This window comes from Borostomias antarcticus (assembly GCF_949987555.1).
Source record: "Borostomias antarcticus genome assembly, chromosome: 15".
Lineage (NCBI taxonomy): Eukaryota > Metazoa > Chordata > Actinopteri > Stomiiformes > Stomiidae > Borostomias > Borostomias antarcticus.
Genome location: NC_140248.1, coordinates 17,987,528 through 18,014,627, shown reverse-complemented (window position 1 = coordinate 18,014,627; position 27,100 = coordinate 17,987,528). Strand labels below are relative to the sequence as shown.

At 44.0% G+C, this 27,100-nt stretch overlaps 1 protein-coding gene across 1 annotated transcript in view; it reads left to right on the top strand.

Annotated features, from left to right (window-relative positions):
- The window catches only part of tenm1 (teneurin transmembrane protein 1), a gene marked incomplete at both ends in the record, with an annotated part of 107,006 nt that overhangs the window by 24,612 nt on the left and 55,294 nt on the right, over positions 1 to 27,100 (top strand). The window contains 2 exons of the mRNA XM_084449969.1: positions 10,804 to 11,035; positions 20,270 to 20,508. Coding sequence (XP_084306095.1) covers positions 10,804 to 11,035; positions 20,270 to 20,508 — 471 coding nt within the window. The remainder of the gene's footprint in view (positions 1 to 10,803; positions 11,036 to 20,269; positions 20,509 to 27,100) is intronic.

Here is a 27,100-nt window from a genome sequence, read left to right as displayed (position 1 = left end):
TAAACTCACTGATTCAGGTAGTCTGTAACAATATGCTCTCGTTGGTCTGCACTGAGAACCCTGCGGCGCTCAGATGAAGGGAGAATTGTCCCCTCAGTTTTTGTTCAGCTCAGTTGTTCGTATTCCTCTCCACTGGCTATGACTGAGGTCACCCCTGACCACCTCTGCTGGACCTCCGAGGCTCACCGCCATCGGTGAAATCAAAGGTACCTCAGTCTTGTCTCCATTCTCAGCTTAACATCGCTATCAGAAGCAAGGCTTTGCACTTTGTGTGCGAGAGATCCCTGGGTAGCAAAGCTCTGCGGCTGTCTTTGTTCACAAGCGTGTCAGCGCCGCGTTCAAACCGCGTCAGCGCCGCATCGCGTTTCAGTCAATCAAACAGCCCATTATATTTGTCTTACACTTTTACAGTTTGATTGTCAGCATGTAGTTTCTTTAATCATACTCTCTGTGGCATGGAAAGTTCTAAGACGTGTTCCCGGCAGGGAACTCATGAGAGGAAAGCTTTCTCGATGACAACAATCAGAAGGAAGTCTGGCAGTAAATAGTTTTGTTGCCATTTCAGATAATTGCCTTCTAGAACTGTGACAGAACTGTACTTTGTGAATTGTTTTTCATTTTTTAATTATTGTGTTCTGTGTAGAAATTTTTATTTGCTAGGGTATCGATAAACCGTACAGTTTAAAGCCAGTACTCTCTTTGCAATGTGTGCCATGATGTTGTCATTCTCCCCGGCCAACGCACTCAATTTCAGCCCGCCTGGCTGAATTTCTCTGTCCTTTCGTTACTGTAGCACCGCGGTAATGAATTCATGCAACATGCAGAGAGCCTGTCTTCTGTGTTCCAACAGCTGTTCCCATTTCCCCTCTAAACTGTGCTTAACACAGGGAATGGTCCTGCGCTCTCCTGACCGGAGTCGGGCTTCCCACCGGCATCCCATGATCCCCTCTGCATGTCTGTCCTGCCGTCCATCCCCTAGGACCAGCACGGAGGGCTATTACCTCACTGACAGGCATGGGGCATTGTCAACTGCCGACAGCTCTGCCCTTCAAACCAAGGTTGTCATCTCTGGCCGCCAAGCGCTGTCACATCTGCTGAGGCCTCGTGGGAAGTCCGTTAAGTTCTCTCTTTTAATGGAGGGTGAATAATGGTTTGATAAAGTGATATAGGGTGTCAACGTCTGTCAGGCGTGCCGTGATGCCTGCCAATCCTACTGGAGGCAGAGGAGACCAATTGAGTCTGCCCTGTCAGGGACACTGGGTATATGCACAGTCAGGCACCCCCCCCCTGCAGAACAGCCCCTACCGGTCAATAGCACTTTTAATTGACTGAATCACAACCTCTCTTTTACTCCTGGTTATGTAAAATCAAGGATGAGCCATAGAAGGAACTTTGTGACGGATAATGTTCGCCCTGGATGGTATTTGATGATGTTCTGCTCACAAAGACGCAATGGAACAACTTCAGGGCATTTGGTTTTCATCACCACCGTTTCCATACAGAAGTACAGGTTTGGCACTGAAACTTGCAGTTGTGCTTCTTCACAGCTATTCTGTTACTGAATGTGAAAATGTGTCGCTTGTCAGTATGGCTTCTAAACTGCACTTGATCTTCGGTTCTCTGACTTACTATACAACCATTAACTTACAAACACACCTCCCAAACCTACATGTACCCGTTATCCAGCTAAGCCACAGAAAAGCTAGCAATTCCATAGGCTGGTTTGACAATATTTCAACTGAGGAGAGAGTTTAGCCAATTTAAATCATTTATACCCATCCCCCTAAATTCACCCCAGTAGAGTCGTAACTGTATATCAGAATTATCTGGCACTACTGTCACAGGTACTGCTCATCAGCATTCCTTCCAACCTCACTGGGCCCAATTTTAGGTCCTCTGAGAGACACATGTGACCATTTCCCTGAAGCTACTGCTTATACTGTAGCACCACTGAAGAGCTACAGTAGTCATTTGATGGCGTGGGTGGACAGTATGTCAACCGAGTGAGTTTAACCAGCTCAATACGGTTTCATATACAATGATTATTTAAACTAAAAGTAAACTTGTGGAGAAGCAGAATAAGAGCAGAGTTGACCGACTCCATAGAAACAACAGCAGCGTTTATGTTAAGAACCGCTATCAGTTGTCAGAAGCTGTCATGTGAGGTACTAAGCTGCAGTGTCTCTTTCCAAATTAATAATGTAGCTGTGGCTTGGAGATATTTGAATTAATTTGTACTCTGTGCTATCAGTTTGGACTGCGGCAACTTTACATCACACTCCCCCTCCACATAAACCTTCAGCCGGCCATGTGGACACAACCTTCACACTCCTCCGGGTGACATTTGAGGAGTTGGAACCATGGGTGTCTAATCAAAGTCTGAAATATTAATCTTGGATGCAAGCTTGTGGAGCGTGCACTTCTGTCTCAAAACACTATCTCTCCCCAGTATTCACTCCAAGCTAATCCTTTAATTAGCTGCATGGATAGCTTGCCGTATTCTATTTCAAATATCTCATTAGCATTTTTTTGTCCTTTACTTACTGTACTTGCATTTTGTGATATTAAAAAGAGACAGAGAGAGATGCCAGTTATGACCTCTGTTCATTGGTCAAGGCATTTCCTTTCTGTCCATTTTAAAGTCTATAAACAATATTGGATCAAATCAATCTACAGTATTGGCCGCAGTTGCTGCTTTGACAGTGTTTTTTTAATGTTTCTATTATTTTCTAGCATATCCACTAATTTGTCTGATTACACCACAGTATAATTACAGTATGTGTGATCCTGTAGCTGAATGATCGTGTGATTCCACCTCGTTATTCTGATCATGCTTTTCTCTCCAGCGTGAGGAGGGCTGGAGCGTGTGCATGTGTCCCGCCAAGATAAGCAGCCTCAGTAAATAATGCATGTCAGATCAGATAAGTAGAAAGAAAAGGGGGCCCGTAAAAAGAGGCTATGAATCTGGGAAGCGGAGAATTTACAGGCCACAAAACAACAGGGTACAACCCAGTTGTGTGAAATGGCCCTCTCACAATGACCCTGTGCCCTGCCAATCTGTCCATTCAGTGAAAGCATAGTAAGGGTAAATGGATAGACTTCCTCTGACCTTTGTTTCTCGTCTTTTTTTTTTAAGAGGATCAATATCCAGCCGGCAGTGCGGACCCCCTATCACCCACACGCCATCTGCTGCACAACTCATCATCCTCACCTGAAATATTACCACGCAGTCTAGAAGCACATCCAAAGACAATAGCCCTGGGACTGCTTAAACACTTGGCTCCTCCCTCTTTTGTCTTTATTGCGTTTACATGTAGAACTAGAAATGGTGCTCAGAGAGCAGAGACCTCCGCGCGACAGACCTCCTCCAGATAATTCCCCCTATTGACAATGAATGGGAGGACATGTTTCGAGTCCAAAAAAAGGTGAATGGCCGGCCATATTTCCAATATTTCTGTTCAGAAACAGAATCCATGATCTCTGATACTGTACTGTACAGTATATGGACCAGCCAGTTGTTGTGGCTGAGGTCACTGCCTGTTCTGTACAGTAGCATTCCTTGTAATCCAAAATGAGTTTGTTTGACGATGATTTGACAATTTGCTCGGTCCTATAAAAGCTACAGTAAAAACAGGCCTACTACAACAACAAAAACATTAGTTTTTCCATTATTAAGTCCATTATTTAAAAAAAAAAAGTTAGAGAAAGTGAGTGGAGTAAAACAGACTGATTCCTCTTATGTAACACTAGTTCTGATACCTGCTGGAGCAATCAGTAATTGACCAATTAGACCATTATATGCACGCCACCCCCCCCCCCCCCCTCCCGCATGCAGGTATCAGAACCGGGTACCATACAGAACAGGGAAATGTTTTATTCCACCCTGATCACGTGATCTCACGTGCTGGTCTCTATCGGGGAGAGAGATCACATGATCAGGCTAGTGAATATTGGTGGATATGTGCCATTTAAGCAAAAATGTGTTTTTCATATAAAAGGTGGGGGGCTGTAACTGTAGCCACCCCAGAGAAAAGACCTTCATCTTTCGGAAACTGTCTTCACTTCGGTGAGTAACAAAATAATATTACCTGTAGATACGGCAGTGAAGACCAAGTGACAAAAGTCAATGCCGCAATGAATGGTTCCTACAGGGCAGTATACTGGGGTACAGCCCCGAATACTATAACGCCCTGGACCAGGGCTGGTAGCTGCACTGCACAATGGCAGCATACAGTAAACAGAGGTATCCAGCACCAGTCAGATACCAGTATCTGTAACAGAGAGGCTGGATCAGTCTGCCTCGTGTCCTCTGCGTGTTTCCTGTGTTGTTCTGAAAGGAGACGAGCCAAAGCGAAATGCATGAAGGGCCGGCGCTTCCTCTTGGGTTTTACTGATGAATATTTCTATCATGCGAGTGGTTTCCTAACACCGTTGCCCCAAGCGAAGTACGCGTTTGAGATTAATAGCCTACTCGAGTAGTAGTGCTGTGTCCAAATTTTCCATGTTTGGAAATAATTTCAACAGTACCTTTTTTCCCCCAGCTTTGGTTTCTTTTTCAGAGAGATTATTGCAGCAGCCTCACAGGGGTCGAGGGAAGAGCAGTTCTTTTCCTAAACGCTGCTGGATGTTGTGTGTGTGTTGGGTGTGCGTTTAGCCTCTGTGGTCCTACTCAACGCCAGACATTTTCATTGTGGCTGACTGTCTGATATACCTACCAATATGCCACGAGCAATTTCAGTAATAGAAAGGCCTGCTGTGACAGAAATTGTGTTAAATCCTTAAGAGGCGTTAAGAGCCTACTGTACTCCCATGCCTCACAGTTCCTTATCTGATAGCACATATTTACAGTATGTAGTTGCCTGGACCCCCTCTAATGTTTAATACTTTACATGTGTGGCTGCTGCTCTGTGGTTCTGTAGCACGTCTCTACTGCCACTGCAGTGCCATTGAAATGTCTCTAATTCACGTTACACTCCATGCTTTCCACTTGAGAAATGGTTTACTGTACAGCTAAGGGAACTGCGAAGGGAATTGCTGTTTTTTAATGTTTTCCATTATCATTAAGATATAGCAGAGGCTGGCAATGCTACAGTATGTGTGTGATTAAGACAGGTTTATGGTGGAATGCTGTGCAGAAATGCTGAATCTATTGTATAGAATAGAATCCACTTTGACTACTCGATTATGATGTGTTGGGTCGTCTACAGTTGAACTGATACAGATTTTTGATAGGCCACATTTATTTTAGGCTTTTCGAGGAAATGTCACAGTTGCCACCCTGGATATCACTCCCTCACAGTCACACACACGCACGCGCGCACACACACACACACACACACACACACACACACACACACACACACACACACATACACACCTTCTCCCTCTCTGTCTCTTTCTCTCTGTATTCTCTTTCTCTCTCAAACACACACATACACACACACACACACACAAACACACACACACACACACACCTGAATGTTTTGTCTGCTGCAAATGCCAGCATTACATGGCCTTATATTGCTGCATCCCCATCTCCCTGTGCAAAGGAAGGTGAGTTTTGAAGTGTAAATGTCAATAGTAAAGAAGCCCATGCATAATGCACTGGGTGTAGCACTTGAAAGCAGCAGGGTGAAAGGGACTGTGAGTGCGGCCCGACCCTTTGTTCTGTTCTCCTCCGTGTCTAGAGAGACGCCGCGGGGCGAGCTCCCCATGCACCAGGTGAAGCTAATGGGCCTGCTCTCTCTCCATTCTCACTTTCTTTTCTTTCTTTTTTACAAAAGTGGCAATACTGTATTCCTCACGCCAGAATCTCCCACCCTAGAAATCCGTATTTGTGGCTACCTTCATGAACATGTACATGTTTTTAGTATGTCATTTTCATTCCAGTTTGTTGATAACGTATTCAAGTATCAAATTATAAACTAAATTGTAAGTATCAAAGATATATAAAACATTTATGTTAATTTCATGTTTATGTCATATTTTGCCCCTTTTATGATCATTTGATCATTCAAGAAGAAGAAGAAGAAGAGGAAGAAATGAAAAGGCAGGCTGTGGTTGTGTGTGTAGGTGACCTCCTGTCCTATGAGGAATAGCAGAGAGGCAATAACACTTGTAGACAAGCTCACTGAGTGGTCATCAATACAGCCCTCCTGGCTGGACCGGGCTCTCCTGGCTGGACCGGGCTCTCCTGGCTGGACCAGGCTCTCCTGGCTGGACCGGGCTCTCCTGGCTGGACCGGGCTCTCCTGGCTGGACTGGGCTCTCCTGTCTGGACCGGGCTCAGAGGTCTCAGTAAGACTCACGCCTCTGTGCACTGTCCTTCCTTCCACTCCATGCTATGCTGTTGCATTGCCCAGGGCCTACGCAACCGGCCATGCGCTGTTGCAAGGAACAACACAATTCTAGTGTAGTATGGCCCATGTTCCAAGTATTGCCATTGAAGTTGTTTTATTTTATTTTATTATTTATTTTAACTGTCAGGTTTTATATGGAAGCGTTCAATACCACCACAAACTAACCCTTACTATTGGTGGGAGGATACTACATGTTACTGCTTAGATCCTGCAGTCCATGGAGCCTGCTCTCAAGCTACTCTAGCTGAAACAGTATGGGGTAAAGTACTGTATAAGGCTGTCCTACTGCCCCTCGTCTCTGGATTGATGATGACAGGGGCTATTATAAAGTACTTAAAAGAGAGACGGCCTGTAAAAGGCAGATTGTGCCAACTGCCAAACTGGCTGGCTGACTGGCAGGGCCAGAGGCATTGCCACAATTGTGCATTCTAATGCCCTTCGCCTCTGGGTTTTTTCCCCTGTTGTCAGCTAGCTGAGTGCCTGCCGTCGGGCGGTCTAAGAGCAGGCACTGTACTGTACTGTACTGTACTCTCTAAGAGGGGATCGGTGAATGCTCTAGGCTTAATAATGCATGTGTAAGTATGACCCATTATATTTACGTTTGTCAAGGAGAGAGGCTGTCTGCGCGAGGCCAGGTGTACTTTTAAGACACTTTCAATTCCACAGAGGTTCAGTCCTGAAAGCAAACAGTTGGCGAGGAAGTCACGGAAATGGAGTTTAAGTCACTTGTGGTAAATTGAGGTCATGTTAAGAGCTGGATTTAGAAGCCTGCGGATGATTAGAGAGCAGTCTCAAAATGAAAGCCTTTTCACACACAACCTTTCAGAAGTGGCTGTTCCTCTGAGGACTCCAGACTCTGTTTACACCTCAAAGGCCTTGTCTTCCGCAAGGCTGTTGGAGAAAAACAGGAAAATAGCAGAATCAAATAGAGATATTGAACATGCCTTTGTGCATGTGTGTGTGTGTGTGTGTCTCTTCTGGGATGGTGTACCTCTCTGCAGATCACTGTACAACACCGCCAGTTTATTTAAGGATGTTTATCTCTCAATACATTCACCATTTGTCCATCACCATGGGAGCTAGAACATCTATAGTCATGGCCCCACCTGTGGTCAGCTCTGCGGTCAACTGCCGCCTCCACAGTTCAACAAATACATCACTTAATGGGTTGTTGTCGAGGCTTTCCACAGATTGATGAAATCCCATAATAAAGACTGGATGCAATCCTAGGCATTTGTATTGGTAATAGCCTTCTGTCTAAATGAGTTCACAATGATGTCATGATCATCTCCATCCATCTCCTTTACATTGTTACCTGCTAGATATCAATACTCCAAGAAGGGAAATGATAAAGGAATGTAACATCCAAACAGTATTAATGGCCTGAGGATCAATAGAAAGGAGTGCTCTTATCTAATTACTGATGGTCCAGACTCCGATCTGCATTTATTCTATAATGCTTTACAAATGAAGCCTGGCATGTCAACACTGATGCATAGTAAGAAGGAGAGAAACGTATCACAGACAAACAAGATCAATACAATTCAATTCAGCCTCTTAGGGCAAACGCAGGACTCAGTCATCAGTCTCTTTGTATACATTTGAGGAAAGCACACCTGTGTTAATGCAGACAGACTGTAGAGCGAGAACTCAATAACTATGTAACTGCATTTTGCTAAAAGATTTTGATGATTTTCGAACTCACTTTAAACTCTGTTGATATATGACAGTGATGGCTGTCTTCGATTCTAAAATGAACGTTCACCTGATCAATGTTTAAATACTGTGTAAATCAATGCAAATTTGTACAGAAAACCCCTGAAAGACCCATGCTCCTCAATAGGAAACGCTGCTGCCCTGGAAAGCTAAACGAAATCCAGTCCATCACACAAGCAATAAGCAATATTACGAGGAAGAATTTAATTGGGTTTAGAAATAGAGATTGATTTAATGTAATCTTAGCTCACTTTTAATTTGTTTGACAGAGAGGTGTTGGTTTGCGGGCATGTGAAGGCAGACAGAGACACTGCGCCATAGTTGATAGGAAGCCTCTCACGGCTGCCACTTCTGGTCTGTAGACTTCTGTAGTGCTCAGACACACCAGATGTTTCAGTAGCGAGGGATTCACTCCAAGCTGGAGACTACTGTACTGTATGCCTGTTGATGGTGTGGGAAAGACACTTGCATCAGTTTGGATGTGCTTTATTTAAATCCTGCCATATCTCATTTGTGCATGCAACCCAGCTCATACAGTACCACTGAATCAATGACCTCAAGCACAAATCTACCTGGCCCGCGTTTCCCAGAGCCATCGCGGCGCTACATTCATCGTAAGATACGTCGTAAGCTCTCTCTCTAGGTGGCGCATCGTTTCCCAGAGCCTTCTTAGGCTAAGGTATACCTTGGCTAAGGAGGCTCTGGGAAATGGCTCTTCCCAAGGTACATCGTAAATCGAGCTTACGATGTTCCTTCTGAAGATACATCCTAAGCTCTCCCTTGAGCTGACGCGCTGTTTCCCAGAGACTCCTTAGCCAAGGTATACCTTACCCAAGGGATACTTTCTTAAGGGCGGTCTGAACCCAGCGTAAGCTGTCCCTTAGCGATGTCCCCGTTCAACCCGTTATAGTTATAGCCCGATTAGAGCAAAATTATACTTTTAAAAAGTAGAGTTGCAATATAGCGCACACATCTATCTACCCTACCTGCACAAATTAGATCATTAGTGCACAATAAACGTGATGACAAAATGATCAAAATGTTTTTGTAGCCTACATAGCACATCACGGGAATGTTGTCTTTTAAAAGTGTATTGAGCCAAATAAAACATAGGGACTATCCATAATATAAATTCTACATTTTCTAATGTAAAGGAGTCACATTTTCATATGTAAAGGAGCAATTTGATGGCATGGCTTTTCTGGCTGTCTGTAGGCTACCCCACCACTACTGTATATAGGTACACTATAATATAATGAGCTTTACAGAGAGCAAAGGGGGGTCATAGGGACCACCCCTACATATTCCAGAGGGAAAGCAAAAAAAAACAGTTTCACCTGGGTGCCAGAAAAGTGAGCTGTAAAAAAATGTCCCTGACCTCTCTAAACGAGACGATCGAGCAAGCTCCTGGAAAATGTTTGTGTATTGGCTAAGAACATATACAGAGCAGTAAACATGGGCTAAATACTTCATAGGCGATACATGACTAACAGTAGAGTGCACAAATAGTTACAGAGAAGTTGCCTACATGGTAGGCCATTATGTGTTAGCTATCCCTGTAGTCTCTAATAGGATATTAAAGTGAATCATATAACAAAGCACAGTAAGCACTTAGCAGAACCAGGCTCATAGAGAATGCTGCAAAGCAGAGGTGGGGAGACAGAGAGCAGAGAGCCAAGGATAAAAAGGGGTGGGGTTGGCTGGATAGGGACAGCTGACGACACAGAGAGGGAAGGAGCTAGTCATGAGGAGGCAGGGGGCCTTTCCAGGAGCCATAAGGTGGACCTTGGCCGAGGACGGGGGGGGTTCTCCAGGACCTGCTACAGGGTGGCCTGCAGGAGACAGGGGGAGTCCACAGGACCTGTTTAGAGTACAAGAGGGAGAGACACTAGGGAGGAGGACAGGGTTAGTGGCTGTACTGGACATCTACAGCAGACACGGGGGTATCTACTGTATCGGACTCAGGGTGGTCTGCGGGTGACAGACAAACAAAATCAGTCACCCATTTAGCTATCATCATCATCATCATCATCATCATCATCATCATCATCATTAGCTATCATTATCATTTTTTCCCAGGCTTTCAAGAAGTCCCAGACTAGGGTTATATATCCCAATAAATGCTCTTTATTCTATATTTTGTAGACTATAATGTATGAATTGGAACTATCACAAGGTCCCTTGACTTTTAAATAGATTAGCAGATGAGCTTTAGTAGGCATAGCTTCCTTTTTGTTAATATTAGATTGGGGTGAAATCAAAATGATTATGAGAACACTTGAAAACGTCATCAACAAGGGACAGCTCTATTAACGATGTACCTTACGATGTATCTTAAGACGCTCACTAAGGGATAGTCTGGGAAACAATCGTAGGAAAAACGATCCCTTCACCAAGGTATACCTTAAGAACCCTCGTACTGTAGATCGCCAAGGTACATCGGAACTGGGAAACACAGCCCTGTTCTATAGGCATTGCATTAGATGGAAGCAATTCTCTCTCTCTCTCTCTCTCTCTATATATATATATATATATATAGTAGAGAATAACATATTATTCAGGAGTAAACCAGTTTTGGTCTCAAGCGATCCTTATGAACATCTTAATCAAACATTGGTTGTTTTTTCATCACACCTTCTCCTACTGAATGCCTGATCACTTCCAGGAAAATGAATGTACATCTCTCTCTCTCGCTCTCTCTCTCTCTCTCTCTCCCTCTCTCTCCACAGAGATCCCAAGCAGCCCGCCAGGCCAGTTCTCCTTCAGACCGCTGCCCCCACCGCCCCCACCTCCACACGCGTGCACGTGTACTCGTCCGGCCGCGCACGTCTCCGAGGCCCTGCAGAGGAACACCCTGCCGGCACGGAGCCAGGCCGCGGACGCTGACCCCACTCAGCCTCCCGACAGAGGCCAGCTCCACAACAACTGGGCTCTCAACAGCAACATCCCTCTGGAGACCAGGTATTGTACAGGAGGCCCCGAGTCAGCGCTGACTGTGGCCGACAGCCTCAGTCTCTCTCTGATTAATTCCCAGGAGCTCTTTCTTTATCTCTGTAAAACTTAGGAAATTTGATCCAAAAAACGGATCCACACTTTGAGAATACTGCATTAAATAGTCTTTTTTTGGCATGAATTAAATGTGAAAGTGCCCACTCTGCTCCCCCCCTCCCACTCCCCCTGGCAGCAATCGTAGACTGTATAATGACTGCGACTTCATAAAGAGATGAATAATTGTACTGATAATGAGTTTTAACTGTGCATGATCATTGTAGTTTGATGAGCTTCAGAGCTACGGGATGAATAATATAAACAACATGAATAGATTCATGATCTGCTCTAAATCAAAGTTCTTTCAAGACAGGTTTAATCGCAAAACTCAACAGACTCCTGCACAAAAGTCACAAAGGCAGGCTTCAGTTGATATCATCAGTCTTTCTGCAACCTAATGCTTTGAATGTACTTGATGTATTAGCATCTTGGCATACAGCCTTGGTGTACAGAGATTTATCATCATTGCTGTGTGTTTACTGTCAGAATGAAGGTGCTGTTTGTAATTGTCCCCCACCCACCTGATGAAATAGTGGATATTAATTTGACATTGTTAGTGTGTGTGGCGTATGTGCGCACGCCTGGGTGCGTTTGTACATTCGTTTGTGTGTATGTCCGTCATACATGTACCAGAGCCCACCACCAGGGGGTGCTCACCACAATTATTTTTGTACATTTTGCTTTGTACTGTACATACAGTCCGCTCTGAGTAAGAAATGAGTCCTTACCCCAAGTGAAGGAGTTCAAGTATCTGGGGGTCTTGTTCACGAGTGAGGGAAGCATGGAGAGAGACTTTTGGCCGGAGAGTAGGAGCAGCTGGTGTGGTTCTGCAGTCGCTTTACCGCACTGTTGTGGCGAAAAGAGAGCTGAGCCAAAAGGTTAAGCTCTCGATCTACCGGTTTATCTTCATCCCTACCCTCACCTATGGTCATGAAGGATGGGTCATGACCGAAAGAACGAGATCACGGATACAAGCGGCCGAAATGAGTTTTCTCCGGAGGGTGGCTGGGGTCTCCCTGAGAGATCGGGTGAGAAGTTCAGTCATCCGGGAGAGACTCGGAGTAGAGCCGCTGCTCCTTTGCGTCGAAAGGAGCCAGTTGAGGTGGTTCGGGTATCTAGTGAGGATGCCTCCTGGGCGCCTCCCTAGGGAGGTGTTCCAGGCGTGTCCGGCTGGGAGGAGGCCGCGGGGTAGACCCAGGACTAGGTGGCGGGATTACATCTCCGCACTGGCCTGCGAGCGGCTAAAGATTCCCCAGGCAGAGCTGGTTGATGCTGCTAGGGAAAGGGATATCTTGGGCCCCCTGCCGGAACTGCTACCTCCGCGACCCGACCCCGGATAAGCGAATGAAGATGGATGGATGGATACAGTAAGAAAAACTATGCTTGGTGTCTCAGTAAAAGTATAGTTTATTCTACTCAGGAGTCCATCTACTTTCTAAATCCACAGAGTTCAGAGCGTGAACTGGTAGTTGTACACTATGGGCCCATTCAGGGCCTGTATGTGTTTGTTTTCTTGTTTTGTGTGTCTTATGTCAGACCGCGAGACTTTTAGCACATGGCCATACTCCAATTGAGTGCTATATTGCCACCTACTATACCAGTAAAAGTATAGTCCATTGTCTCAGTAAAAAAAAAATCTACTTTCTAAATCCAGTCTAAAAGTTCAACACTTGAGGAGTTGAGGTCTTTCTCTACTTTCTGCCAGTCCAAACCACGTGTCTGCCAGTCCAAACCATGTGTCTGCCAGTCCAAACCATGTGTCTGCCAGTCCAAACCACGTGTCTGCCAGTCCAAACCACGTGTCTGCCAGTCCAAACCACGTGTCTCTGTGGCCTTCCCACGTGTAGACATGGCTGTCAGTCCCGTGCAGTGGCCAGCCGGAGAAGTGCACAGTCGACCCTCTGCACCCATACGCCCTATATTTCTGTCCATTAGAAATACATGAAACAAACTAAAGCATAGATTGTTTTGTATCTACAGTAACTACTCTTGTTTTTATTTCATTTATACTGTCAAGCACTTCGGTTGATTTTAAATGTGCTATATAATAAAGTTGACCTTGACCTTGACCTAGGCTGAAAGGAATCCAATGATCTTGACATTAGGTTGATTTTACTGACCGCTAGGTCGACGAGAAGACGACCAATTTCATTCAACACCTGTGCATGATGACATGAATCATGGGGTGGGGGACGACAGGTTCAGCAGTGTACACTTGTGTGTTTCTTTGGAAGATGAAGGGAGGAAAGAAAGAACATAACAGAAAGACTGACAGGCTAACAAGACTGCTAATTGATAAGAGACCTAAGGCAAGCCATGGCAGCCAACAGTGATGTCAAGTTGAAAATAAATTGACTTCCAAATGAAGTCATGGAGTCTTATTCCCTTTTCCTGAAACTTGAAATACTGAAATGTAGAATTAAAATCCATTAGAATTATAGAATATGGGATTGTACTGTAGGTGGTTCAAAGGTTGAAAAACTCCATTAACTGGCATTGATTTCTAAATGTCTCTCTTCTTCCTGCTTAGAAAAATGACTCAATAACAGACCACTAAGCACATAAACATACAGTATATGTGAGAGAACCAGCATGAAGGGGGATGATCATTGTCCCCCACCTGATGAAATGGAGGGGGAGGTATTAGTTTGACTCCTCTACATTAGCGCGTGTGTGTACGCGCGTTTGTCCGTCCGTCCATCACACATGTACCAGAGCCCACCGCCAGAGAGCTGCTTGCCACAGTTAATTTTTCCCATTACCAAATACACTTTGCTTTGTACATACAAAAAAAATGCTTGGTGTCTCTATTCTACTATTCTACTCAGGAGTCCATCTACTTTCTAAATCCACAGAGTTCAGAGCGTGAACTGGTGGTTGTACACTATCGGCCCATTCAGGGCCTGTATGTGTTCTTTTTTATTGTTTTCTGTGTCTTATGTCAGACCACGAGACTTTTAGCACATGGCCACACTCCAATCGAGCGCTATATTGCCACCTACATATTCAACAACAGCAACTGTACAGTACTGTACATGCTAACAACATGCATCATGGGTGGGGGACGACAGGTTCACCGTGCACTTGTTAAGATTGAAAATTAGGTTTAGATAGCTTAGATTGAAGGATGTCCAATAGATATAAAATTGGAGAGTAGAAAAAAGAACCAAGTAGTCATCATGTTCATCTTGGTCACAGGAGTCCCTGGCCTATTTACCCTATGGTTACATCCAGGAGTGCTTGGTGCTCCACAAATGTTAAATGTTTTCAATTGAAAATAAGTGGTACTATCTGAGGTAAACAGTTTTCTGTGCGGACTTAAAGCAGAAGACATGTTGCTGGAGAGACAGACAAATGCATTACGTATGGAGTATCAGCATAACTGAGAGGTCTGTGTAGAAACGCATCCACATTAAACGAGTTTCACAGTTTTAGTGAGTAGATTGAGTAAACCCAATGCATTGCCCTGGAATGTAGGAAGTCTTCTCTGAGGAAGTTGTCCGTCAGAGAGAGAGAGAGAGAGAGACGAGAGAGAGAGAGAGAGAGAGAGAGAGAGAGAGAGAGACAGAGAGATGAAACAGCAAGCACATCCTTCAGGAATGATCCACAGCACACTGACACTCCAAAGCATCATCTCCCTGTATGCAGTAGTCCTACGTACAGTATGTACTTCAAGATTCAAGATCCGTTTGCCATGTACTGTATATGGTACACACATACTAGGAATTTGACTAGTATGTGGAGGCACAAATGCAATTTACATACTACATACTGTACAGAATGGAGTGTGTGTACAGTGTAGTGTGATATATGAGCGAAGTTATGCGTATGAATATAGTTTGTGCAATGTGTGTGCTGTTGAGGTACAGTATGTGGAACAATCAGAGTGAGTTATAGTGAGAATAGAGTCAGTGGGGGGGAAGGGGGGGGTGTCGTGGGGGAACACGAGCCTTGTTAATGAGTCTGATGGCCCGTGGGAAAGAAGCTGTTTTTGTGGCGTGTGGATCTGGTCCCGATGGACCGCAGTCTCCTGCCAGAGGGGAGTGGGTCAAAGAGACCGTGACCGGGATGGGAGGGGTCGGCCATGATCTTTCTGGCCCGTTTCAGGGCCCTGGAGGCGTGCAGGTCCTGTAGGGATGACAGTCTACAGCCGATCACCCTCTCAGCAGGGCGGATGATGCGCTGCAGTCTGGCCTTGTCTTTGTCTGTTGTGGCTGAGAACCAGACGGTGATGGAGGAGTAGAAGAGGATAGACTCGATGATGGAGGGGTAGAAGAGAACCATCATTGCTTTGCCTGCATGTTGAATTTCTTCAGCTGTCTCAGGAAGTGCATCCTCTGCTGTGCTTTTGAGGTGAGGGAGCTGATGTACAGCTTCCACTTGAGGTCCCGGGAGATGGTGGAGCCCAGGAAGCAGACTCAGTTGTTAGATTTTGGATAGTGGAAAGCCTTGGCGGGAGCCTGTGCTGATGGTCCTGGAGTCAGAGACATGCTCGCCCATTTTCATGTGTGCTCCACCTGCAGGTTAGCCTGGTATGACCATCCCGATCTAACGAGCTCACTGCTTCGCTCCGCAATATCGAGAGCGATTACGTGGGCGGGGGTACTTGCCTTGACAGACAAACACCTTCAGCCAATCAGCGTTCAGCAAACCTTTCCCAAATCCAGTCGAAAGAACGGCAAAAATGTATTTTCCACCGAGAAACTAGTGCATACTCTTGTTCTTGTTTAAGTGTTGTGATTAATTTAATTTAATTAATTTATATTTCTGCAATGACTGCACTTATGGCTGCGTTTATTCTTCTAACGTTAACGTTACCACTCGTTGCTTCGGGAGCCGCCATGTTTGTTTAGCAAGCGGCAGGGACACAAACCAATCAGGGGCTGCTTTCCACTGTGGAGCGGGACAGCAGGTAAAACACAGTCCCTGATTGGCCCGGTATGGTCTGGATTTTGGCATAATCGCTCTGGAGGGGACGAAGGCCAGACTGTTCTGCGTTAGTGAAACAGAATGTGAGCTCGCGAGAACGGGATGGTCGTACCAGGCTACCTGCAGGTGGGGTCGGGCATGGGCATCTGGGAGAAAGGAGAGCTGAAGTCCACAAACAGGATCCTGGCGTAGTTGCCTGCGGATTCCAGGTGCTGGAGAATGTAGTGAAGGGCTATGTTAGCTGCAGTGACCGCTGATGGCATTGCGATGCCACAGGACAAGGCGTTTAAAAACCTTCATTGCTACAGGGGTCAGGGTGACGGGTCTGTAGTCGTTGAGGCCAGTGATCCTTGCTTTCTTGGGGACGGGGATGATGGGGGAGGTCTTGAAGCAGGCTGGAACATGGCGTGTCTCTAGTGAGGTGTTGAAGATGTCAGTGAACACCAGGGACAGCTGATCAGCTAAGTACCTCAGCATGGAGGGGGAGACAGAGTCCGGTCCGGCCGCTTTCCGGGGGTTCTGTCTCCTGAACAGACGGTCCAAGTCCTTCTCTAGGATGGTGAGAGGCTGTGTTGCCGTGGGGGGATGGGGGGCCTGGGGGGAACTGGGTTTGTAGTTTTTGATCTGTCTGAGGCCTCTCCAGACAAGGGATGCATTTCCATCTCAGAATTGGTGTTAGAGTTTCTCAGAGTAGCATACTACAAAGCTCGTTCAACATATCCAGGATAACTTTTCGCTAGCTCGTTTGAGTAAACCGGACAACCGCAATCACGGATAAACGGTACTACGACGGTGGCTATCAACTCGTTAAGTCTACCCAGCTGGTCCAATCTAGCTATGAACGTGTTCACGGTAAAAGGGGAGGTATTTGCTTGAAATGACCAATCTGTTTCGTAGTACAGGGCCCTGTACTTGGCCTCTTTGAACCGGTCCTCATCCTCATTCCTGCGTGCTTCCTCTTTCTCCAGCCCTGACTGCCTGAGTCTGGCTGTGAACCAGGGCTTGTCATTGTTGTATTTGATCTTGGTGCGGGTTGGAACGCATACACGCTCTCGATGAAGCTGGTGTGTGGCGACACAGTGTCCATGTACCCGTCCAGCTTCAGTGCCTGCCCAGTCAACGCAGCCCTGATGATGGCCGGCCCGTTCTCCACGCACGTGATTTCTCCTTAGCTTCGTTGGTCCACCTCTCGTATGTCCAGACAACAGGCTTGGTGAGTTTCAGCTTCTGCCTGTATTCAGGGATCAGGTGGACGATGGCGTGGTCAGAGTGGCCCAGTGCAGCATGGGAGATGTGTAGTAGGGGTTGTTCAGTGTGGTGTAACAGTGGTCCAGAGTGTTCTCCTCCCTGGCTGGGTGTTTTATCTGCTGCCGGTATTTGGGGAGTTCATGGCTGAGGTTATCTCTGTTAGCATTAGCATGCATTGTGCCTCCTGCACATCAGCATGGGCCGGAATATACCCGCTAGCCAAAACGAAGGATGTGAACTCACTGGGGGAGTAGAAAGGTTTACAGTTTATGAAAAGGGATTCCAGGACAGGAGAGCAGCGCTGCTGCATCACTGTCACGTCTCTACACCACAAGTTATTCACGCAAAAACTAGTCTCTCCACCTTTTTTCCTGCAGGAGAGTCGTGGGTCACAGTCAACTCTGAACAGTTCAAATCTGTCGAGTTGTACCTCAGCGTCTGGAGTTGACTCATTCAACCAGGTCTTGGTAAAGGTCAGGATAGCGCTACTGTAAGGAGAGCAGAACAAAATACAGAATACATATTTAGAGGCCCTCCATCCAGTACTCTGAAGTGCACTGTTTTTGTCCTTGACTGGCAAAAAACACAGAGGTCACTTTGCAAAGAACAGGAGAATGTCACCATTCCTGACATGCTTTGGTGGTGCTGACGCTCAGCTCCTCCCTAAATTAACCTTGTCGATTAATCCGTGGTCGATATTCATACAAAATACAATGCCAGCGTTCATGTTAATCAGCAGATTGCTATCCAACACCCCTTCCTGGACCTGCTAATTCAGTTACTGTCAGTTGTGATGAAATTGAAATTTGGACTTGATAGACGATACTGTACATCAAGGCATGATGTACTTGGTTCTCTTGCATATTAACAGTGTGCTATTACTTACTTGGAGGTTGAAATGTTGTTAACAGTATTGTTTTTCAACCATTTAAAAAAGTACACAGTAGTCCCGCGGTCACACGTTTCCTGTGATTTCATCACTGGTGTGTAAAATAAATAATATTATGAACTAAATATAGCTGACTTCTAATTAACACTCTAAAGCATTACGTCTGTGTTCCTGTTCATGAGATGCATTCTGTGAAGGGCATTGTGTTCTCTGTGGATAAAATGTTTTACATCTGTATATAAATAAAAAGTTTGATTTGATTTGTTCCAAAAACATTAGTGGAGACGTTTGGGTTAAATCTGGGGTGAACTTGTCAAACCAAGAGTAGAGAAGTTGTTTGGAACAAAGCTTGTGTGATAAGTAGCCCTGCCTGCAACTGAAATGTCCAAATACTGCTCTGGGCCTTGGGGAATTCCTCTTGGCTCTTGCAGTAGATGCTCCTGCCTTTTCTGTACAGAAGGTTGATGGTTCGATCTGTACCTGACCCCCCTATTACACATGGCCATGAAGCTAATGTTTTCAATAAAAGGAAAAGACAGCTTGCAGAACAACATTCCTTATCATAACGGATGTTCTTCGGATGCCAATATCAAAGATGTGTTGGTTGCCCTCGGCCATACTCCTCAAACCATCAAAAACTACCTCATGGAAGCATTTCTTTGGCCCAGATCATGTCAGCTAAGTCAATATTATCTTGAGAACACAAAAACAGAGACGATATGGCACTGAACCAACATCAATGCAATTACATATTTCTGTCACATCAGCATAATGACCATATTCAAGACCACAAGCATATTTCTCCTAATTTCTTTGAATTACACCCAGACAGGAATTGATTGGTCACTATTGACTGTTCTTTGCCCTTAATACTTAATTTCTCAAGTGTCAGCACTACAATAGCAGCTCAATAGCTCTGTGTTATCCCAAAGTCTATACTGTATCTATGTGACTTCCCAATATCTGTCACTGAACAACGCTGCATGGTATTGTATATTTCAGTACTTGCCAATATAGTTCAGTCAATCAAAAGTTTGAACAGACTACAACACAGTACACCTTCCCAGGGTATATTTCCAGGCCTCTGTTAACCAAATAGACTGACCCAGGCGGTCTATTTGTACAGAGGACTTAAAACAGAGGTTATCCAAGGGGATTCTTCTGTACATGTACAGTGGCTTAGGCAGCAAACACAAACACATCTCAGATACCTTTATTCCTTTGTGAACAATGCTTAAACCTAATTATGCTGTCTATGAAAATTGGTCCAACAATTAAGCCATAAGTGTGACATAATCTTTTCTAAAACTTACCTTTGCACTCTCCAATCCTTAATTGAACACAGTAAATATACTGTTTAATGGTATTAAACCCGTTTCTAATTAGGGATCTGAGCAATGAGGGTTCTTGTTTCCCTGCACTTGACTGTTGGTTCTGCCGATCTGTTCCGCGTCCCTTGATGCTGCTGCCTTCCAGCAGCTCCTTAGATAAAGCCAGTGGTTCCAAGGTCAAGTTCACAGTGAAGAGGAATTGGCCACCCTTCTGCATTAGCATAAATCAATGTGAGGCCGCCATTTACCATCACTGTCAGGTGTGAGAATTTAATGCTAACTGTTGACCAAACTCTCATTCAATGTCTCTCTCTTTCTCTCTCTCTCTGTCTGTCTGTCTGTCTCTCTCTGTCTTCCCCTCTCTCTTTTTGGCTCTCTTTCACTCTCTCATTCTCTCTCTGTCTGGGGGAGAGAGTAAAGACTACCGAGGGAGTAAAAGACTGCAGCAAACGTATTAAGATATTTTTGCTGTTGAGTGCATTCATTAAGTAGATGGAGCGGTTATACTTGCTAGAGCTGAAAACTGTAATGCATTTTGAGACTGATTTTAATTATGTGTATTTACATCATTTACGTTTCAGTGCTGACATAATTAACTGAAATTAAATAATTTAGTTACAGCAAAATCTGCAAAATCTGAAAGCCTGGGTATTTTTCTGCATTTTCCTCTGTTCCCCAAAGAGCAGATATGCTCGTTTTGTGTGTAGGAGTGCTAAGCTATGTCTCGTTTTTTTTTGGGGTGTATTGCAGGCATTTCCTGTTCAAACATGGTTCAGGCTCGTCGGCCCTGTTCAACGCAGCCAGCCAGAACTATCCTCTGACATCCAACACGGTTTACTCACCACCCCCACGACCCCTCCCCAGGACCACCTTCTCCAGGCCCATGTTCACCTTCAACAAGCCCTACAAGTGCTGCAACTGGAAATGCACCGCCTTAAGTGCAACTGCTATCACCGTAACCCTCGCCATTCTGCTCACTTATGTGATTGGTAAGTGTTATATTTATCTTATTACAATAAGGTGCAATATCCGTTCCTACAACACCGCTAACATTATTATTAGTGTTTGATCGGTTCCCAGCATATTGATTGGTGAAGGTTCTCTGCCATTAAATATAGAATGAACTGAGACCTTGTCTTTCAATCTGTTGTCTCTGGCACTGGGGGATATTAATATCAGAGCATTGTGACCTTCACGTGCCATCTCCATGGATGTCTTTGATCCAGAGATGTCTGTGTGTTTTTGCTAATTGAGATAATGCCCTTAAGCTTCCAACACTACATCAATAAAGATCTTAGAAAATGCAACACAGAGCACGGTAGAGGACTTTAGACCTCCAGTTTTGATCCTCAGACCTCCGATTTACTAAACTGCATGACCATGCATTAACAGCCCTTTAATAAGGCTGTTTCAAAGGTAGCGTCTCAGCCTGTGTGTGTGTGCAGGCAGGAGATTGTAAATCCTCAGCTGTCTCACAAACGTTGACTGCATCTTAACTGCTCACTACTTCATCATGTCTCCCTCTACAATGAATGTTACATTACACATTTTGAATGACAAAAAATCAATATAGCTGTTGTGGCACATTAATAAAGTGCAGAATTATGGCTTAGAGTCTCAAACAGAGTTACGAACAGGTTTGACATTAGCCACTAAATGTTAATCCTTGCATAACAGATGTTGGTGTCATTCATAAAACTGTCAATTAAATACAGTAACTGCAGTACTGTGGGAATTTACCAAACCATTACCCGCAAGTCTCTCTGTAGTAACACATCACAAATCACAGAAAACATTGTACTGTAATTGGCCACTGTAACACTCAAATAAAAAGCAGAATTAGTAATGGAGTTTGAGGTATTTTAGAGTTAAAATCTAATTTGATTGAGTCTACACATGTTAATAATTTTTAGGGGGCCAAGCACCAAAGCACTCAAAAGGTCCTCGATCAAAAACGACAGGTCAGGTCAAAACTATAGATCATGAGTAACTAAGCCACAAAGAGTCACCACGATTTGCCCATAGGTGGTACAAATTTGCCATTTTAATCCGTAGTGTCCTCCATGCTGGATTTTACTGCAGGTTGAAGGTTAAGTCCAATCTGTCTGAAATTTGTGTGTAGGGTTTTAACAGCTACTGTAAGACATTCAATCTAAGATCACAGAGAAACTGGCATTTTTGTTTAAAAAAATATAAAATAAAAATTTTATTTTATAAAATTATAAATTTTTATTTTATAAAATTATAATTTTTTATTTTATAATTACTATTATGTATTTAATACATAATAGTAATAATAATAAAGTCAATAAAATGTGTCCACTTAGCCTAATAGTGCTTAGTCTATACCTTTTTACAACAATGATCTATGGACTTGAAACGGATTAGGCATGAAGAGTGCACTACCACCATTTGCATGAAAGGTGTCTGCCCACTGCTCCTGGCTGCCTGGTGTGTGTGTGTGTGTGTGTGTGTGTGTGTGTGTGTGTGTGTGTGTGTGTGTGTGCAGGTTGTTCTGACTCATACCTGTATCAGCATGGTATCTACTTCATTAGGCTGCAGCTATTTAAACTCAGTTTCCTCTTCACTCCACACAACATAGCGAGGAATGCTTGGAAGAGGCTGGTGATCCCATTGTGTTGTACTTAGCAAAGGCTCACTAGGTCCGGGCTAATGAAAGAATGGAGAGAAAGATATGGAGAGAATAGAAAACAGAAAGATATGGAGAGAATAGAAAACAGAAAGATATGGAGAGAATAGAAAACAGAGAAGCAGCACTCTGTTGATTTTGCATGTTATCCAATCTGCCTCTGACCAGGAGGAAATTCCTGCCTTACAAAACATCCTAGTCATCCACCAGGGAGAGGGATATGATGATAATTAAACACAAGCGCGCACACACACACGCATGCACACACACACACACTCTCACTCACACACAGGCACGCACACACACATACAAACACACACACATAATGTCATGGGGGACATCTCACATAGACCCAGAGGTAATATTATCTGTAGACAGTTCCTGTGGTCTATTTTCAAAGTTGTAGTGCTGTCTATACAATACAGATCTCTCCCATGCCCTCCTTTCGTGTATGTGTGTGTGTGTGTGTGTGTGTGTGTGTGTGTGTGTGTGTGTGTGAGTGAGTGAGTGTGTGTGTGTGTGTGTGTGTGTGTGTGTGTGTGCGCATGTGTGTGCGCATGTGTGTGTGTGAATGATAGAGGACTCCCAGAGAGCTTCCTCTAACTGTAACACTTCACCTCCAGAATGAGCCAATTGATTACTGTTCCCATGATGTTTATTAGTGCGATAACTTATAAGCAATAAAATCACCCACCTTTTGAGGAGCTTTTTTTTTTATCACACGTACTGAAACAAAAGCTTAATGAAGTCAGATATCTCTCTCCAAGGTTTATTGACAGGTTGCAACTCAGAGAAGGGAACAATATTCCTGTGAGAAAATTAAACATTTTGATTTTTTCAGTTCATTAGGGCACTGTAAAGGATAGCTGTCAGCTGTGGTATTGGTTTAACAGACTGAAAAGTGTTTGGATCAATGAAGCTGACTAATGTCAAAGGGGCAGAGGCAGAGTCTCAGTGTTGAAAGGGAACCGGGGCAGCGAGGAATTTATGATTCCAGGCGACTTGCCTTGAAGGTAGCAGACCTTTCATGCCTCATTGTGATCGTATTGATCGATCCATTTTCCCTTCAGTCTCTCATTAGTATTCCAGACGCAGCTCTATAAACCAAACAATGCCCTTTTTGAAGAGAGTGGAGGCAGGGGCGTAGGGGGCAGCCAGTGAATTATTTCTCCCAGTATAGGGAAGTTTAGATCAAGTGCCGTTCTGGGACTGACAGCCCTCCTGAGGCCCTGGATGGGCTGAGAGCACAGTGGCTGAGGGACAGATATTAATTGCACACAAATTGTGAAGTAGCTCGTCCTTTATTCAACCTCCTTATCCATGTTAAATGAGTTAAATTAATTTTGGTACAGCTTGCTAGAAAATACCTTTTTAACAGTACAAAGCCACCAACCACCGGCATAGAGTATTAGCAGGCATGATGACTTAACCTTGATGTTTTGTCCGCCGTTGTGGCGGACAAAACACTGTGTGTCCACTGTGTGGCCTCACCTGACTAAACATGTCTTTATTTTAAGATGACTTACAGTATTTGCTGTTATTGAAAAGGTGCCTGTGTCCCATAGCATCTATTAGGAATTTGGTCCATATTTTACACCATTTAGATTTGCTAAAATACATATTTGAAACGTTACGCCTCCCATTGACTTCCATTCGATGCGAGAGAACAGGTGAAAAAGACATTCGCCTGATGAATGAAATGAATTCGCCTCGTTCCTTCACGTGGAGTTCAACTTTGGTGATCTTTGACTGGCGAATTCGCAACCTCAACCAATTGCAAAGACGTATAGGTGTGGTTGACCCCAGTCTTGGCTGTAGTTTTTCCATAGGGAGGTAAAGTGACAAAGCGCCCTCTAGTGGTACAGTTCGCACCGTTGTATTAAAATGCATTTAGAATTTTTTTATAAAAATTATATTTTGGGCTGCATTGCATTGTTATCCACATTGTTTCTAAAGCACTTACATTGAGTCATTGTTTATCGATTTTGATTATGTTTGTGCAGTTAAAGACAGAATAAAACATTTTACAACAGTTTTTGGAAGGCTGGGTGTAAACTGACTACAATTCCCATGATACACACACCCGTGTTGCTGCTACACATGTGCTTCCTGGCTATGTCAATACAGTAGATCAATCGGTCTTGTTCTGTCCTGCAAATTTGGTTAGATTTGTCATATCCTATTGTTCACCCTACCATTGTACACAAAATAGTAGCTAGTTAGCTTGCTAGCGTTAGTCGAACCAAGCTAATTTTCGCCATGTTCTACTCTGTTCACTTACGCTAACATCATTAGAAAGATGGTGTTGAAGGATTAGGTTTTACTGATCTAGCGGTCAGAAAATTCGACCAAATTTCAAGAGGTGGACATCACTGGATTCCTCTCGGCCTACAGAATATAGAAATGTGCTCTAAATCAAGAGCAACTGACTCATGTTTATAAAGCACACCAACATAGTGCTCTGGTCAGCTGCACTCTCCATTGAAGTGCTAAAAATGAGGCAGAGTACCCGGATGTGTAGTTTGCTGTAAAATAACTAAAAACGTAAAATAAATAAAAAGTACCTTTGAGAAACTGCATGTTATTGGAATTTAGTTTGGTTTAATTTGAGTTAGTAGGCTTGTTTATTGCTTTTTCTATCCAAAATCATATGTGTTGTCGTTAAGTTTTGTGTTGATATCGATTAAGAAATATTTCAACATTTTCTCCCATGCAAAAGATAGGGTGTCATTTTCGCTCACATAGTTGCTAAATCTGCATATGTAAAAAAAAAAAAAGAATCCAGCAAATACAGTAGTTACAAGATTGAGCTTTCCTGGCAGTCTATATATGTGTGGTGTGTATGGGAATCTCACAATCTCTAAGCATTAGCCTAGCTAGCTCAAGTTGTCTGGCTTTCTCAGTTGTGCAGCAGCCTGGCTAGCTAGCTATGCCATGTCATAGCAGACATGGAAACAGGCATTATTTTGATAAACTGACCACATAGTTCAAATCTGCTGGTTTACTTTCTCGCATGAAAACATATCAAAACTTAATTAAGTGACATACAGTATTATCAGTCGTGAGAACCGAATTTCAATGGCCGAACAATGGCTGCCGACTCAAACCCAAATGGACTACAACCAACTGGTTTTGTATGAGTCACATCTACAGTAGCAGCACTGCCCACACAACACGCAAATTTCGCCTCGGCAGGCGATGATCATTCGCCTAGAAAATATTACTTTCACCCATGTGTGACCGTACCATAACCCTTGTTTACTAATACAGTAGCTCACAATGAGACAGTGTTGCCAACTTGCCGACTGTTGCTATATCTGGCAACTTTCCAGACCCCCTTGGCTTTATTAGTCAAAAGTGTCTAGCAACAAATCTAGTGAGTTTTCCTGGTCATTTGGGGAATGATTGTGTTGACAAAGCGCTGCAAAAGCATCTAGCATATCCCATTCCAGGGTTAAGCATCTACAGTAGCATATCCCATTCCAGGGTTCACGTTACAACCGAGCTGAGTAGTTCTACAGCGAGGGCTGCCGTCTCCTCCTCCTCACTACTCACACAGCACTCACACAGCCAGTCTGACTAGATAGCAGTAGCCCTGCAGCAAATATGTAAATAGTTTGTAGGTCTACATTCATTAGGCCACTGCAAATCTGTAAAAAAGAAAAGAAAAGAAAAGCTAACATTATAGTTATATGGCAACAGAAATGTTTGTAAATACGTAAATAGATAGTTTTAAACTACCTGGCCAGCCTTTTCTATTCAATTTTCCTCTTTCAGAATTGCATAATGCTAATTAGTTGATTATGCCATTAGTTAATTTTGGAAGAGCTAATTGCTACTTCCCTTACAGAGGAGTTGGCAACACTGAATTGAGATGATTTGATACATCACTTCACCACTATATTTTTGACATTCGTCACCCTAATGTCACCGCATTTACCCAAAACAATGTAGAAAGTTAAATCAAGCACAACAGATGATCATGGTGCATCACCATTGCTGTTTATTAGCAGCTGGGTTTGACACAGCTGGCGTTAGCCGATCGGCTAATCGTTGCTAGTTTTCTGATGACATCCCTTTCATTCACATCCCTTAACAGTCAAGCACAACTTTGTCTTTAAGTAAATAGAGCCATTTCAGGTCACATCCATTTCTCATTTAGACACAATAGCCAATAGTCATCTAGTGATCAGCTGGTCGCCTCTTGACTCTGCCTGCTTAGTTAGCTAGATGTGTTATAATTATACATTAGTAGTAACTTGAAGCATTGTCTCATTGATGGGAGCTGTCATGTTGTGGCAGAGCCACAGCACTCTTCCCTGAGAATGTTGTGGAATTTGGTAGAGAGCAAGGCCAGAGGTCTGTGTTTTTCCTTTTATTAGAGATACACCCAGGGACACATCCACTTTCTAAAACTACAGACATTCTAAAACTGCTTCAAACTGTCTTGGCTGTTGTATGCGGATCCAGAATGTACACCCACATGGTCCAGACTGTTTCCTCAGTCGGCTACCCAGTGGAGATATTTTCACTGAAGAAGTGGGTATACTATAACAGCAAATATTCTGAAATTATCCAGTTTTTACATCAGTGGTGAATAAGAAGTGGATATGCTGTGTGTCTGTGGACTCTGTATTCCTCTGTATACCCTCGACTACACTACTGAGGCTACCATACTATGTTCTCCTTAACTGTTTTGTAGTACAAAACCTGGTCGTTAAACCCTTTCATTCGGTGAACTGGAGTTAGGAAAATCCCAGTCTCAAGATTCCCTGCATGTGGGAAGGAGAGCGTGAGGGTGTTGGATCCAGCCCCCTGCTGTGAATTCAATCCGGTGCTTGCTCTTCATTACACCTCCCCAAAGTCCTCCTACAGATCTCCGCAGGGCACCGATACAGAATAATGCAAACTGATGCCCTCAGTAATCTCAC